The 16,161-nt window shown below is 41.6% G+C and overlaps 1 protein-coding gene across 1 annotated transcript in view; it reads right to left on the bottom strand.

Moving 5' to 3' along the window:
• Positions 1-3,257: 3,257 nt before the first annotated feature.
• The window catches only part of TMEM154 (transmembrane protein 154), a 75,874-nt gene continuing 62,970 nt past the window's right edge, over positions 3,258-16,161 (bottom strand). Inside the window, exon 7 of the mRNA XM_056802771.1 lies at positions 3,258-10,304. Coding sequence (XP_056658749.1) covers positions 10,289-10,304 — 16 coding nt within the window. The 3' untranslated portion in view covers positions 3,258-10,288. The remainder of the gene's footprint in view (positions 10,305-16,161) is intronic.

Genomic DNA, 16,161 nt, shown 5'->3' on the forward strand with positions numbered 1-16,161 from the left:
CGGGGCTGCCTGAGCTGCCCTTACAGATTAGTCTCTCAACAAACCTGTGTGCCAGATACCAGGCTAGGTCCTTGGTCTACAAAGATGAAACAATTCCTGCCCTAGAATTCCCTCTCAAGGTAACCCTCCCTCTTGTCTGTTAACCTGGTCCAGTAGATAGTGTCCCTCCTAGGGAGATTCACCTTCTGGAGTTCAAATCCAGCCTCAGACACTTACTAATTGGGTGACCCTGTGCAAATCATTTAACCCTGCTTGCCTCAGTTTCCCCACTTAAAAATGATCTGGAGAAGGAAATGGCAAATCTCTTCAGTATTTTTGACAAGAAAATCTCAAACAGAATCACAGAGAGTTGGACAGGACAGTCCAATTTCTCTGTTAATCTCCATGCTTATTTCTCTTTCTGCTCCGGGCAGGGGACCCCTTTTTTCAGAAGTCTCAGCCCAACCCCTCTTGCACCTAACTCTGGAGAAGAGTTTCTTTTTCTCTCCAGTTCTGTTTGACTCAGCCTCTAGATCATAAATCCACTGTAATGACTTATCTAAGTACATATTGTATCCACCTCCTCCAAGGAAAACATTGGAAAAGAATTATTTCTTTGTGGAATGAAAGGAACCCAGAATCAGCTTCCAAAATTCCACATGGATTAGAACTGGGCAGAGAATATCCCTCAGGAAGCAGGAATCTGAGCCTGTTCTAAGGACTGAGCCCTCCTGGCCAATACATTGCCTGAATTTCAATTTTCTACCTCCAGGGCCCAACACTGGGTTTGGCACATAGTAGGTGCTTGACAAGTATTTGCTTAATTGATTGAGTCAGGAGTGAGTCAGTGAGAGGAGTGAGGCTCAGGTAGCTGCAGGTGGAGCCAGGATAAAGGTCTGGTTGAGTCAGACAGTAATATAAACTAGTGTAATGAGTATTATATTTCTTGCCTTGTCAATGAGTGGGGGAAGAGTGGAGGGAGGAGAATTTGGAAGTGAAAATTGAGATGAAAAATAAACTGGAGTTGGAAGGAAGAATCTATAAAAGAAAGACAGAAATAAAGAACAGTTAGAGGAAGCAAAGAGAGGTAGGGTGGGAGCTAGAGGGGAACCAGACAACAGGTGTCAAAGGCAAGAGATCTCCTGGGAGACCAGAAAAAGTCGGCAGAAACTTCTTAGGTATTCCTTCGGCCATTGACTTCTCTAGGCCACAGTTTCCATATTTGTGAAGTGAAGAGGTTAGAGAGGATAACCTCTAAGATCCCTCCTGGCTTCCATCCATGATCCCAGGACGAGGTGTCAAAACTGAGGAAATAACAAGAAGCATCAGGCTGTCCAGCTGAAGTGAGATTACAGGCAGAGGGCAGAACCATTGAGGTGAGAGTGTGGCCAACTGGGCAAAGTTAGTTTAGAACTGAAGAGATGGGTGTGAGCTGGTCACTGACCTTGCTGCCAGGAGGTTGGTTTCACAGCTGGAATTTGTGTCCTTTAAACTAAGGAGGTTCAGGGTGTGCCTTAACTGCTTCATTCTGGGTTGACCAATCTATATCTTAAAGGGTCCACCCATCAGGGTGAGTCCCATTACTTCAATTTGTGGTTGTGCTTCCTTCCTCTATAAGCCCTTCCTGCCAGTCTTTGAGGGTAGTGTTGTATCTTTAGAAAATTTGGGGGTGGAGAAACAGTTGAGGATTTTGTTGTTCAGTCACGTCCAACTCTTCATGATCTTATTTGGAGTTGTTTTGACAAACATACTGGAATAATTTGCCGTTCAAGGAAATTGAGGCAAGCAGCATTAAGTGACTTAATGAGGGTTGTCCATCTGGTAAGTATTTGAGGCAGGATTTGAACTCAGGAAGAGGAGTTTTCCTGACACCAAGCCCAGTACCTAGCTGCCCATAATTGAGGGTTAGATAGATGGTAACGAATTCGTCTTAGTCTCCAGTGTTATGTCCTCATCTTCCAAGATCCCAGAGGTTGACTTTTTGAGTAGTACTCGGATATAACTCTATTCTCTTGGTATTCTCTAAGGAGTAGAAGAGAAAATAATCCAGGGCTGGAGAGCAAACAGAGCGCCCATAGGGAGGGTAACAATCTTTTTGGTTCATTTCTTTGACATTACTGATGGTTTCCCCCTACAGATATTTTTGGGCCAGTCTTGGTGCAGAGGAGAATGACATAAGGAATCATAAGATCAAAGATTTTCATGTTAAAAGAAACCTTAGAATAAAATCTTAGATTTCCATAGTTGGTTGGGACCTCAGTAAAAACCCTTACCTTCCATCTTAGAATCAATACTAGGTATCCATTCCAGCTAGAAGAGCAGCAAGAGCTAGGCAATTGGTTAAGTGACTTGTCCCAGGTCACACAGGTGGGAAGTATCTGAGGCCACATTTGAACCCAGGACCTCCTGACTCCAGACCTGGCTCTCTATCCACTGAGCCACCTCACTACCCCTCAGTAGTCTTCTAACCCAATTTGTACCTAATAACAGGGATACGTCACTGTTCCATAGTTCCATATCTCTAAATATTTTCATTTTCCTGGACATCAAGCCCATGTTTTCTTCTTTGCAGCTTCCAGTCATTTTTCAAATCCAAATCTGGGGCCAAACAGACCTCATGGGACAACCTCTGAAATCATTAGTGATGCTTCTCAGGTTCTCCTTCAGTCTTCTCAACTCCAAGTTGAATATCGGCTTCAAAAACTCCTCATGTGTCATTGAGTCAAGATTCATCACTCTAGTTGTTCTCCCCTGGATATTCTGTAGTTCAGCATCTTTAGGTCGTGTGTCCAGCCTTCTCATTCTACAACTGAGGAAATAGTCCCCAAAAGGCAGTGAGTTGCCAAATTCATGAAAAAAAAAAACTAATATGGGGACAGAGGCAGAATTTGAGCCCAGATCCTCTAATTTCACATCCCATGTTTTTACTTTGCCACCAACTTAGTTTCAATTCCAGATACTCCAGCAGGACTTTAGAGGCCATTCAATTCAATCTATATCTGAATAAGAATCCTCTCTAGAACATCCCCTATAAATGGACACCCCAAATTCCTTCTTAGACCTCCAATAAAGGGACATCCACTACCTCTGAAGGCTTGTCAAGTCCCTATTCTGTTGTTTGTTATTCCCTTATTTATCATGGCTCCCCAAAATACCCACGATGAATACTAAGGACTCATTGGGCTCTAAGGAGCCATCTTAGTTGGCCCTGGATAGCATAGGGATTGGACTAGGAGCTGGTTAAAAACAAACAAAATTGGGTCTTAACTCCAACAAAGGGCTTTTCAATTTTTTTTATTAAAAACTTGAAAAATAAAGTTTCTTTAGACCAATACAATGCCATCCCCCAATTAAAAACCAAACAAACACATATTGCTGGGGACGGGTAACACTTTAATGACAATGACAAGTTTGTCCAGTTCCATTTTTCTCTCCAGTCTGACTCATCTCTCTTAAAAAGCCAGACTTTCTTCTTTCTGACAAGAATTTTTTTCCTTGTGTCTCCTGGGAATAGCTTCTCTATCTATATTTATATATCACCTGAACAGAATTGTAAGGTTAAAACTCTTCCAGAAAGCAAAGAGGTTTCTCTCTGAGAAGTAAGCATCCTTTACCCCTTGGCTGAGGTTAAATAAATGGCTTTGCTTGCTGTCTGGTTTTTAAATTCTCTTTCCATTCAAAAGAGCTCCATTCAGAAGGAGCAAAGAAACTCAAGCTCTAAGGGTTCCTTCCTCCATATTCAGTTTTGCTTCTCAGTCTGAAATGTCAAAGTCAATTCAACCAGAATTTAGTAGGCACCTACTATGTACCGACCAGGCATTTCAGAAGCAGAAATAAACCCCCAAATCCCTGCCTTTAAAGGGCTTTCAGCTGACCAGAGAGGGCCAGGGAGCCCTCTTCGCTTTGCATCTGACAATTCCTAATCCACAAGTGCTCAGCTACTTTTAATCAAATTAACAGGGAGGTTAGTCTGTTTTACAACATATGGCAATCTGGCACACAATTGGAAAGCTGGAAAGCAAGAAGAAAGTGAAAAAAAGAAGCACAATTCTGCATATATTCATACATTCTTTGCAGGTACGCTGTAAGGGAAGAACCCTCATATTGTCTAATCAGTGCTGAAAATCGTCAACAATTTTCAAGATAGTCGTCAGTAGTAAGTAACGTTGAATGGAACTCCCAATGTGAGATTTAAGTCAACTGAATATTTCCATAACAGTGGGATTTTAACCTTTACCTTCAATTTCAATATTTGATTCATTTCATCATCAATAACCTCTTGGATTGGCTCATGGAGCCAATGTGTAGGATTGTGCATTGCTTGTAAGCCTAAAGAATACAGAAAGTCTCATCCCCCGAGATCGTCTTTCATCTGATTTTAAACAAGAGTTGAGATTTATTGAGTTTTCATATTCTAGTTCATGCAAGGCACTGTGCTAGCCACTGTGAAAGACCCAAAGGAATATTCTGGCTTTGCCAAGTTTTTTGTTTGTTTCTTTTTTTTTTCCATTCCAGGATTATGTGATTCCCGGTTTTTCCGCAGGCTGGTATTTATAAAACATGCTGAATTTTCACATCTGTTCCCAATGTTGCAGTTCCAGCAATTTCACCTCAGTTGACAACACAAGGCCTTTCCTTAAGTGGTTTTCTCAATAGGAAAATGAAGGACATTAAGTGCAGGCACACCATCGAAAACAAGCTGCTTTATGTGCAGACCCAGTAGATTACTTAAAGAAATTTTTAAACACACACACACACACACACAGGCATATGAGATCTGAGAGCTTATAAATAATCCAGTGTACTTGTGTCTAAGGAACCATATTCTCTTCTTTGTTTCTAAACCACACTCTTCACTTAGCAAATCAACTTTCTACAATACCTTTAATTTTGTCCTTCCACAGACATTTAATATCCCAATGTTTTCTCAGGCTCCGTGGCTTGGAAATGTTGCCATCCTTCAAGAGCTTTGGAGTAAAGGGTTGAGACTCTCTTTAGAGATGAGAAAAGGTTCTGTTTCATGTGAGTCTCAGGCTCTTTGGTGGAATGTGTCACTAAGAAAGAGGAGATAGGGCAGATTCCAGAAATGCCCTCTCATCCAAGGCCCAATCAGGGAAATCAAATAAATGGTGGGCCAGGAAAGGAGTAGGTGTCTTCTCTTTCCCCATTCTCACACCATCAGGAACATGCTGGTTGTTTGAGGATCATGAAGAAAAAGCCCTAAAGTCAAAGCTGCCTTAGACTTTCTCCCACACAACAAAAAGGACCTGGGTTGCTAACTTCTGGAAGTAAGAAATCTTCCTCAAAGAATTTAATTTTCTATCAAATCCAAATGTATCTCTCCACTCCCTGGAAAAAAACAAACCCCCCAAACTTCCAGATGATGACAGAATAACAGATGCCAGAGTTGGAATGGAGCCAAGAAGGTCCAACTGCCAGCACTCCAATATGCCCGATAGGTGGTCATCAAACCTTTCCTTCTTGGCCTCTTGGGAAGAGGCAGCCTATACCACTCTTGAGCCACTATAAGGGGTCAAAGAATTTTTCTTTATAGTGACATTAATTCTAAATTTGTCTCTTGGCAGTTTCCACTCTTTAGTCCTACATTCTAACTTCTGGGGCCAAGCAAAAAAGGGTCAAATTTTCCACCCATACATCAGCCCTTCAAATACAATAATCAAGTCTTCCCTAAATCTTCTCTCTTTTAACCTAAATATTCCTAGTCCATAAACCTAGAGCAAGATTTCTTCCTCTTTTTTGTGTCCTGGACCCTCTGGGGAAGCTTTGGATACTTGGAACTAATACCCCTTCTTCAAACAATGTTTTCAAATGCATTAGATAAAATGAAGGATTGCAAAGGAGTCCAATTATATTAAAAATAAATGTGTAGGGGGCAGCTAGGTGGTTCAGTGGATAGACATCCAGGTCTGGAGACCGGAAGTTCTGGGTTCAAATGTGGCCCCAGACACTTCCTAGCTGTGTGACCCTGGGCAAGCCACTTAACTCCATTGCCTCCCTCTTACTGCTCTTCTGTCTTGGAATCAATTCTAAGACTGAAGTTACCTTCAGTACTTAAAAAACAAAAAACAAAAATAAAGTAAATGTGTAATAATTTCATATCCAAATTCATAGACCCCTTGAAATTTATCCATGGGGTCCCTAACCCCAGATTAAGAATTTCTTTCTGATATAGTGGTAGGACCTCAGATACCATCTAGTGCAACCTTTCCATTTTGCTTCTCATTAATATCAAATGACTAGTCAAAAGTCACACAGGTAAAAAGTAGGAGAGATTAATACTCCCTCCTATGGTGTGAACTTAAAGTCTTTCCCCATCCTAGTTGTCCTATTCTAAATTCCCTGGAGTTTATTTATCCCTTGTTTTCTCCAAGCTAAAGATTCCCCTGTCAGAAGATTAACTTCTGATTTGCTCTGGTCATCCTTCTTTGTTCACTCTGGATCTTGTGAGTAACTTCCTGCCAAATACCAAGAGGTAATCCTTAGGTGGTATAGTGGGTAGAGCTCCAGGAAATGAGTAAGGAAGACCCATTTCATGAATTCAAATCTCACCGCAGCTACTTAGTAGCTATGTGACTGTGGGCAAGTCATTTGACCCTGTTTGCCTCAGTTTCCTCATCTGTAAAATGAGCTGGAGAAGGAAATGGCAAACCACTCTAGTATCTTTTGCCAAGAAAACCCTAAATTGGGTCATGAAGAGTCAGATATGACTGAAACAACAGAACAACAATGAAAAGATATTGGGTTTGTGTTTAGTTAAGTGAAAAGAAAAAGGACTAATTTAATAACTGCCCTTAAGTCTTTTTTTTTTCAAAGCCTTACCTTCTGGCTTAGAAACAAAGCTGTGTAATCCAAGCCAGAAGAGCAGTAAGAACTGAGCAGTGGGGGTGAAGTGACTTGCTTGGGGTCACAGAACTAGGAAGTGTCTGAGGTCATATTTGAACCTAAGACCTCCTGTCTCTAGGCCTGACTCTCAATCCAATGGGCATTATAACAGCTTGAACTACCAAAGAAAGAATTTGGATATTTGCCTATTCAGCCAGGGACAGGAATCAGGAAGACAGACTCATCTTCCTGAATTCAAATCTGGCCTCAGACACTGACTAGCTCTGTGGATTTGGGCAAGGCACTTACCATATTTGCCTCAGTTTCCCCATCTGTAAAATGAGCTGGAGAAGGAAATGCCAATCACTCTAGTATTTTTGCCAAAAAGGGACACTGAGGTTGCTCAGTGGTCAGAGTGCTAGACCTGGAAATGGGATGTCACTAGATAAGTCACTTAACCCTAGCTGCCTAACCTTTACTGATACATAGTATATATTCTAAGATTGAGGGTATGGGTTTTTTTTTATAAAAAAGGGGAGATAAAAAATAACCCCAAATATGGTCACAAAGAGTTGGACATAACCCAAAATAATTGGACAGCTAGTGACCCTGAGGTTTCCCCCCGCCCCCGGGGGGAAAAAGTGAGAAGTGATAACCATTTGTTAATTCTAGTTATTCCCTGCCCATGCTGATCTCCAGAGAAATCCCCTCCAGCTGGGAGCTCCACCAAATGATGTGGCCTCCTGAGAACTTGTTCGGCCTACTTACTAAGTAGGAGGTAGGCTGACCACAGACCTAGGCTTTCAGTTCTGTTATTTTCTGATGAGGATATGGAATGTAAAGAAAAGGAAATGTCAGCATAGCTAAGCGGAAAGGAGAAGGGAGAAGGTTATTGAATGAATTCTCTAAAGACTGCAGAAAGAGCCTGCTTTAGGGGGCTGAGTGTTTAGGTTCAAAGCCCACCTCTGATGACTATGACTGGCCTGACCTTGAGCAAGGTACCTCCTAGGCTTCTGTTTCCTCAACCATAACAAGAAGAGGTTGGGTTGGATGGCTTCTTAAGTCCTTGCCTGATCCAGATCCATGATCCTATGACTTAAACCATCAAGACAAGCTCTGTTCAAAACAAATGGAAGTCCAGGATAATATTCCTTTGGTCCCAATTCCTGAACCACCTCGGGCTTCTTCTCTTCTTAAAGTGGATCCAGCAGGTACTGCTTCCTAAATCCAATCTCAGATTGAATGTCCATTTAGAACCTCATGGCAAAGAACTGCCATTCTGGAATCTCTCTGTCTATGGAGGGACTGAAAAAGAACAGAAGACTCTTCAGGACTGGAAGGAAGACTGTGTATCTTAGAACATCAAGATTGTCTTAGAACATCACCAGTGACCTGGGAAGGTGGCAAATGGACCAAGTTGAAAAGGGGATTTTTCAGAAGGTTGAGAGGTCACCAAGATGGTTTTCCTCCAAGTCTGAAATGACACATATGTTCTAGATCATCTTTAGAACACAGGTGGATCTTTCAGTATCAACTATGTGACTGTGGGCAAAGCACACAATCTCTCAATATTCTAGGCAATTCTCTAAGGCTATAGGTGGTAGAGAGGGTACTATCTGGTACTGGTGGAGGATTTCCTCATCTAGGACTCCTTTATACCAATGAAATCCCGGATCTAGAGTCTATGTCTAGGAGTTTCTACCCTTACCGAAAAAAGCTTTTTCTTCAAAAATCCAAGACAGAGTTTTTGAATGCTTTTGTAGCTGTCATCCAAAAGATCCTCACAATAGCAGGCTGAATACATTGGAAATGGTCGAGCAGTCAGGAAGGAAAAAAAAATACCAATCTGGACTTGGGGATTCAGCTTCAAGAGAGGGGAAAACAATTACACTAGAAATGTATTCCCTGGTGAGTGGAGACAGAAAAGGATTATTAACCTCCTGGCATGCAAGCAGATAAGACACCACGGGGTTGGAACTCTGCCTTCAAGTTCTCAGCATAGTTAGGAATGCAAGTACTTGTGTGGGCAATGAAAAGGGGGCAGCTGCCTTACTATACCTTAAGGCTGCCTTACAAACAACTCCAGCAGCCCACAAGAATGTTTGCCCAGCCCACCAACCCCTCGGGAGATGCAGAGATGGCAAAATGCTGAAAACGATCATTCATCATGACTTGCCTCAAATAAATTATTACATGTCCTAGGAAAGTGGCAGATTACATGACTGCCTGGAGGGTCAAGGTTAGAATGAAATTTTGATTAAGGGTTAAAAGGAGGATGCCCCCTCCCTCATTCCCTCTCTCTCTTCCTTCCTTCCTTCCTTCCTTCCTTCCTTCCTTCCTTCCTTCCTTCCTTCCTTCCTTCCTTCCTTCCTTCCCTCCTTCCTTCCTTCCCTTCCTTCCCTCCTTCCTTCCTTCCTTCCTTCCCTCCTTCCTTCCTTCCCTTCCTTCCCTCCTTCCTTCCTTTCTTTCTTCCCTTCCTTCCTTCCTTTCTTTCTTCCCTTCCTTCCTTCCTTTCATAAGCATGTAAGTAACAAAGTTGGCTCTCAGTCCTTTATCCTCTTTGCTTGTCAAAAGGGACAAATTCATTAAGTTATGCCTCACAAGCTTTTTCCTTCCCCTCTTCCCCCTCCTCCTCCCCACCAATACAAACCCCAAGAGTGAGCCATGCCTTAAGAACCTTCCTGAGTTAGGGGAGAAGGCTGGTCAAAGTTAAAGGTGATTTCTGCTTTGAGGGGAAGCTCAGCATGAAAAGAAGTGTTAAAATGGCAAACTCCTTCCTGAATTCCCAAGGACTGTTTAAGGGAACTTGGTTACATCTGGTCATGATAGGATACAAGTCACCCTGCACTTCAGTAGGGTTATGAAATAACCCATGAAATACAGACAGTTTTATCAGTCCCTCCTGAGAGTATGTCTTAAATTAAAACATGGATTTTGTCTGGAGCCATTTCCATGGCACAATTGACCTATTGATTGAAGCCTTATCTACCATCTGAATTATATGGTCTATGGACATGTATAAAACAATAGAGGCAAGATTACCCAAAGGGACTCATCAATATGTAGAGAACCAAGGAAGGGATTCCAGCCCATGAAGAACTAAGAAAGGTAACAAGGATTTCCCACAGATGAGAACAGTGAGGTAGAATCATTCGCCACAGTCAATGGAAGTTTGAGGAGGAGGAAGGAGCATCAACAGGCTGCAGAGTTCCACACCAGGGGATGTTGAGGATTTGTGGACTGAAGCCAGAGCATGTTTCCAGGATGTCTGTCTTTGTACATCCCTCCAGTCTAGGTGATATCAGTAGCATTATGAAGAGTGGTGCAGCAAGGGAAAGGGAAATATCCTTGTGTCTATAGTTATTTGGAATTAATTAAATTCTTATCCACTTCATCCTCTGTTGGCAGGCTTTACAGACTCCCTTGTGGGCTATTCTTCTTGGAAAACCACAGCCACCATTCAACTTCAGGATTCAGCGTCACTGTAAAAACAAAACATAAGTGAGCAAGATCAGATCCTTGTGCTATAGAGGAAATGGAAGGAATGGCAATATCTCATTTGGGATTATACTTCCTATTGACACCAATATCATAATTTACTGATACCACCAAGTTCAATTAACTATCAGTTAGTCAACAAGCATTTGTTAAGTGTTCACCAGACACTATACTAAGCACTGAAAATGCGAAGAAAAGGAAAAACATGGCCTCTGCCTCTTAAGGACTGACATTCTATGGGAGAGAGAACAAATAATTAGCTACATATATAAATTTAAGAAGTATAGAGAGTAGATGGAAGATGAATCCAGAAGGCACATCATTAACAGCTAGGGTAACTAAGAAAGATCTCCTGTAAAAGGTGGTATTTGTTCTGGGCAGCTAGGGAATCTGGGAGGTAAAAGTGGGGAAGGCGTACATTCTAGTCATGGAGGTCAGTCCATGAGAAAGTATGGAATGGGAAAATGAAGCCTCATCTACAGGAACTATAAGTAGATTGTATAATGGGATTATAAAGGAAAGATGGGAAAGATGGAAAGATTTGGTACCACCTTTGTGGTGAATGAAGTAGGGAACTGATTTTAGCTCAGTCATTTTTCAGTCATGTTTGACTCTTTGCGACCATACTTGGGGTTTTATTGGCACAGATCCTAGAGTGTTTTTCCTTCTATAACTCATGTGATAGATGAAGAAACTGAAGTAAAAAGGGTTAAGTGACTTGCCCAGGGTCACACAGCTTTTAAGTGTCTGAGGCCAGATTTGAACTCAGGAAGAAGAGTGTTCCTGACCCTAGGCCAGATACCCTATCCACTGTGCCACATAGCTGCCCACGAGTGAATTGATTATGCAGTTGTAAAAGAATCGCCTTACTTCTGTGAGGACCTAGTTGAGATGACTGCACAAATTTGTAGTGACCCCAAGGCTGCATTTCTGAATGACTTTACTAGTTACAAAGTGGTTTCACATACCAGATATTATTTAAACCTCTCAAGAAGGGAAGGTAGGACTAACATGGCTAGCCCTGTTTTATAGATGAGGAAACTAAGACTTGGACAGAAGTGGCTTGCTTGCCCATGATCATACAAGTTATAGGTGGTAGAAGGAACCTAGACTTTCTCTCTAAAACAGACCTAGAAGTAAAGGTTTCTCTGGCTCTCCTGTCCACTAACCAAGGAGGAAATCTGTACTAGACCTAAAAGATGACCACTTCCCTTACTCTCGCCCACCTCCTTCTCCAGCTTTGATGCTGAGAGATCCAGATGGAGTCAGGCTTTTTAAAATTTTTAATTAAATCTTGCCTAGTTCTCTATGAATATATGCCAAATTGTTCTTTTAAAAAATTCCATGTGTTGTTTTCCCTTCAGTGCTGGAGTTTCTGGAATATTTTCAATATCCATTTTGATCATATCCACAAATGATTTAAAGGTGACTATTGACTGTCACATAGAATCCTTGTCCTGGTAGGAGCAGAAATGAATGAACCTCTTTCCACTCTTCCACTCCTGCTGTTGACTAATATGTTTGGTGTGTGTGTGTGTGTGTGTGTGTGTGTGTGTGTGTGTGTGTGTGTGTGTGTGTTTTACAAACTTTACATTTGATTTCTTTTCCCTTCTTCCAGCAGCTTTTCTGCAGTGGAATTGCACCTCAAGCTGCTTGTTCTGGAAAACAGTCTTGAAGAGTCTTGAGATAGCCGATAAAAAACAGTGCCACTAATTATACAGGAAGACAGCAATGCTGGCACTTAGAGAAATTTTTGTTTCCAAGAAGGGAGGAGGGCAACTGGGTAGCTCAGTGGATTGAGAGCCAGGCCTAGAGATGGGAGGTCCTAGATTCAAATTTGACCTCAGACACTTCCCAGCTACGTGGCCCTGGGCAAGTCACTTAACCCTCATTGCCTAGCCCTTACCACTCTTCTGCCTTAGAGCCAATATACAGTATTGACTCCAAGACAAAGGTAAGAGTTTAAAAAAAAAAAAAGAAGGGAGAAGAGAGGAAGAGGAAGTCCAGGGATGGAAGGATCTAACCATTCCCATGTAAGCTTCAGGTAGGCTACAAGAAGACAAGAGAGTCTATTCAAAGTGGGAAGGTATTGGGGTGGAGAAGACATCTGTGGACCGGGTCCTGAACTTAGGAAGAAGGAAGAGTGACACAGAGAGCCATAGATGATAGGAACAGGGATCTAGACAGGCTGGCACAAACCTAAAAAAGGAGAGGTGATTTCTGTGTGGTGATGGTAGTGAGAGGGTCTCTAATGTGACAGTCAGGGAGCAAAGAGCAGGTCATCTCCTCCTCCTGGCTTCATGTGTCAATCAGTGGAAGAAGAGCTATTCTTGGACAAGGTGTCATGAAGATATAGAGTCTTCAAGAAGAAAGCTTGGGTTCAGTGAGCACCAGGATGCAGAAATGATGACACAAAGAGATTGAGGATCACAGAAGCATAGAATTGAAGCTGAAAACAAACCTGAAGGTCAGGAAGATCAGCCTCTTCATTTTACCAATGAAACCCAGAAAGGTGAAATTGCTTTCTATAGTTATAACTGCCAGATCTGAGGCTCAAAATCTTTTCCCAGGCTCCCACCAGCTGCTAGTGGCTTCCCCTCAACACTACCTTGTAACTATTGCATGTATTCTTGTATACAAATATTTATGTACACTTCTCTCCCATTAGTATATAAGCTCCTTAAGTCTGAGGACTAGTTTTTGTGTTTGGTTTTTCTTTGTATCCTTAAAGCTTAACACAAACTCCAAAACCCAGGAAATACTTATAAAACAAGAAATAAATGCTGTCGATTGAATGATTGAATGAACTTTTTTCCCTTTCGGCTTTGCTTTTTGTCTGACTTTTAGAATAATAATTCTGTACTCAATGCAGTCTTTGAAGCCAAGATACAACAGAGGATGGATCATTTTGCTACTGCCACTTGTGCTAATTTTTACCTGCTAATTAATACCAAGAAAACAGAGGTTCTCCACCAGCCAGCACCTTACCATCCATCCATGGAACTATTGGTTACAGCAAATGGAGAAGAAGCTGTGCTCTCCAAGCAAAACAGAATTACAAAAGCTCAAAAGACACATGAGATGCATCCTTAGAGAGATCTATATCCCAAATGTTCAAACAGGCCATTTGTGCCCAACTGGTGGTAGAGCTCATATTGGTCTGATCAGCCAAGTTGGAGGCACTGATTTGAACTCCAGCATAAGGATGCCATTTTGGTCTTTGTTGAGTATGAAGAACAACAGCTATAACCAGAATCAAAATAGGAAAAGAAGTAGCTAGCTCAAACTGAAACTGCTCTTTTTTCACATGGTCAAGGCAGTCACAACCATTTTTCTAATGCCAGGTGTCTAAATGTCTGGGCTTGACGATGTCTTGTTAAGAATACAACTGCTGGCCAAATAAGGACCAGTCTCCTTTACTAAGAATCCATGGATTCAGGGTATCAAGGAATAAGATGGCTTCAGTGCATTACTCCAAGCCAATGAGAATAGGACAAAATGAAGGGTATTGCCAGCTCATATACACTCCCAGCATGAGCACCATTTTCTTTCATTAGGGAAGGCCAGGACCTTTCTAGTATCTACTGATTCTCAAAAGCACCTTTCACCAGGAGAGTAATGAGAATGGAAGGTGGTACAAGTCTATTGATGAGTCTAAAATGTAAGACTATTGGCTGACTCCAGAGCCTGGCAAGCCTGGAGGCACTTTCTCACACTCCACTCCTATTTACTTAGGTGTGTTCCTTGGTTTCTGGGTGGCTATTTATCACCTGAGTGAAATGGTCAAATAAGCTCCAGCCAGCCCCAGCTTTGGCAACCTCCAGAGACTCCCATTCACAGCTCCAAGGCAAACTGGAGGGAGGATTTCCAAATTGAGATTGGTTCTCTGTCCACCCCCCAGCACTAGCAGGGGGTGTTACCCAAAATGCTTAGCACTGGCATTTGCAAATACTTTTTTTGAAGTGAGTGCATCATGATCAACTAAAAATAGGAAACACTTCAACCCAAAAGATTATACTGAAGTATTAGAATTAGTGGAGTCACCAACCCAATGGTAGAACTGGAAGGAAACTTAAGGGTCACTAGCCTAATTTCCCCCAACCCTTTCTGTCTTTTTTAACTTAAAAGTCATTCTATTAATGCCTTTTATTTTTATATCATAGCTCTCTTTCTCTCTCTCTCTCTCTCTATATATATATGTGTGTGTGTGTGTGTGTGTGTGTAAACATACATATATGTTTATCTGTCTGTCTATCATCTATCTATTATCTGTCTGTGTATCTATCTCTATGTCCATCTATCCATTCTATCTATCTATCTATCTATCTATCTATCTATCTATCTATCTATCTACCTACCTAAAGCATTCCTGACTTTAACCTACCTATGTCAAAAAGAAAAGAAAAAGGGGGCAGCTAGGTGGATCATTGGATAGAGAACCAGGCCCAGAGATGGGAGATCTTAGGTTCAAATCTCGCTTCAGACACTTCCTAGTTGTGTGACCCTGAGCAAGTCACTTAACTCCCATTGTCAATCCCTTTCTACTCTTCTGCCTTGGAACCAATACACAGTATTGTTTCTAAGTCAGAAAGTAAGAGTTAAAAAAAAAGACATTTTAAGTAAAAACAATCAACCCTGGACATCATATGCAATATTTTGCCCTCCTATTATATCCCCTCACACCAGAGGGAAGAATGTTTTATTATCTATTTTCCAGGCCCATAATTCCTACAGAGGAGAAATGTCGTCCTTAAGTTGACACAGTCAGTCAGGAAGTCAGTCAGTCAGGAAGGAGCAGAGCTGGGATTCAAGTAGAATTCAATCAAGTTTGGGATTCAAGTGTCCAGTATTCGTAAGAAAGCATGTGGCTAGAATGGGACAATAATGGATGACGGAAGACTAGATCCAAGTCTTATCTCATTTCTTTATTTCTCCATGGTTGAAATTCAGACTGAAATAAGTGAGATGAGCTTTTGATTCGCTTTAATGGGAATTTACTAAGTGCCTTCAAGAAGTTTCCATTCTACTGGGGAATATAACAAGTAAACAGAAACAGAGACATGCAGTGCCTAGAATTTGAGGAGGTTAGAAGCAACACTAACAGCTAAGGGATCAGGAAGGAATTTTTATAGGGAATGGCACATAAGCTGAGCCCTAAAGGAAATTGGAGATTCCAAGCCACAGAAATGAGGAGTGAATGTATTCCGATCATGGGGCACTGCTTTTACAAATGCATGGCAGTGGTATATGATGTGCTGAGTTTGAGAAAGAGGCAAGTAGATAGCATGTAGCATGCATGAAAGGGAAAACAGAATAACTTTGGAAAGGTAGGCAAGAACTAGATTGTGAAAGGCATAGAGGATAGGATGTACAAAGGCATGGATCCAGGTAGAATGGTGAATACGGAATTTTGGAAAGAGAAAATAGGCCAATTTGGCTGGAGTATAAAGGGTAATGGGAAGAAAGTATGGAAAGACAAACTGCAACTAGACTAAGAAGAGCTGTATATGCAGAACTAAGGACTTTGGTGGTTTTTTTCATGGAAGTAACAGGGAGCTAGGGAAGATTCTTGAGCAGGGAGTAATATGGGCAGATCTTTGCTTTAGGAAAATAATTTAGGCAACTTTGTTTATGCTGTTCTCTCTGAAGAGGTATTCATTAATAAACTGCACTATGGATGTGCTTTGGTAGACAGGGTTTCTACACTGGAGCTTACCATACTAATGAAATAATAAGAAGAAACAAGCGTTTAACACCTACTATGCACCAGGAATGGTGCCAATATTATTATATGAATATTATCTCATTTGATCCTCACTGCCCTAGGAGAGAGATGCTATT

The sequence above is a fragment of the Monodelphis domestica genome, chromosome 6, assembly GCF_027887165.1.
Source record: "Monodelphis domestica isolate mMonDom1 chromosome 6, mMonDom1.pri, whole genome shotgun sequence".
NCBI classification, from domain to species: Eukaryota; Metazoa; Chordata; class Mammalia; order Didelphimorphia; family Didelphidae; genus Monodelphis; species Monodelphis domestica.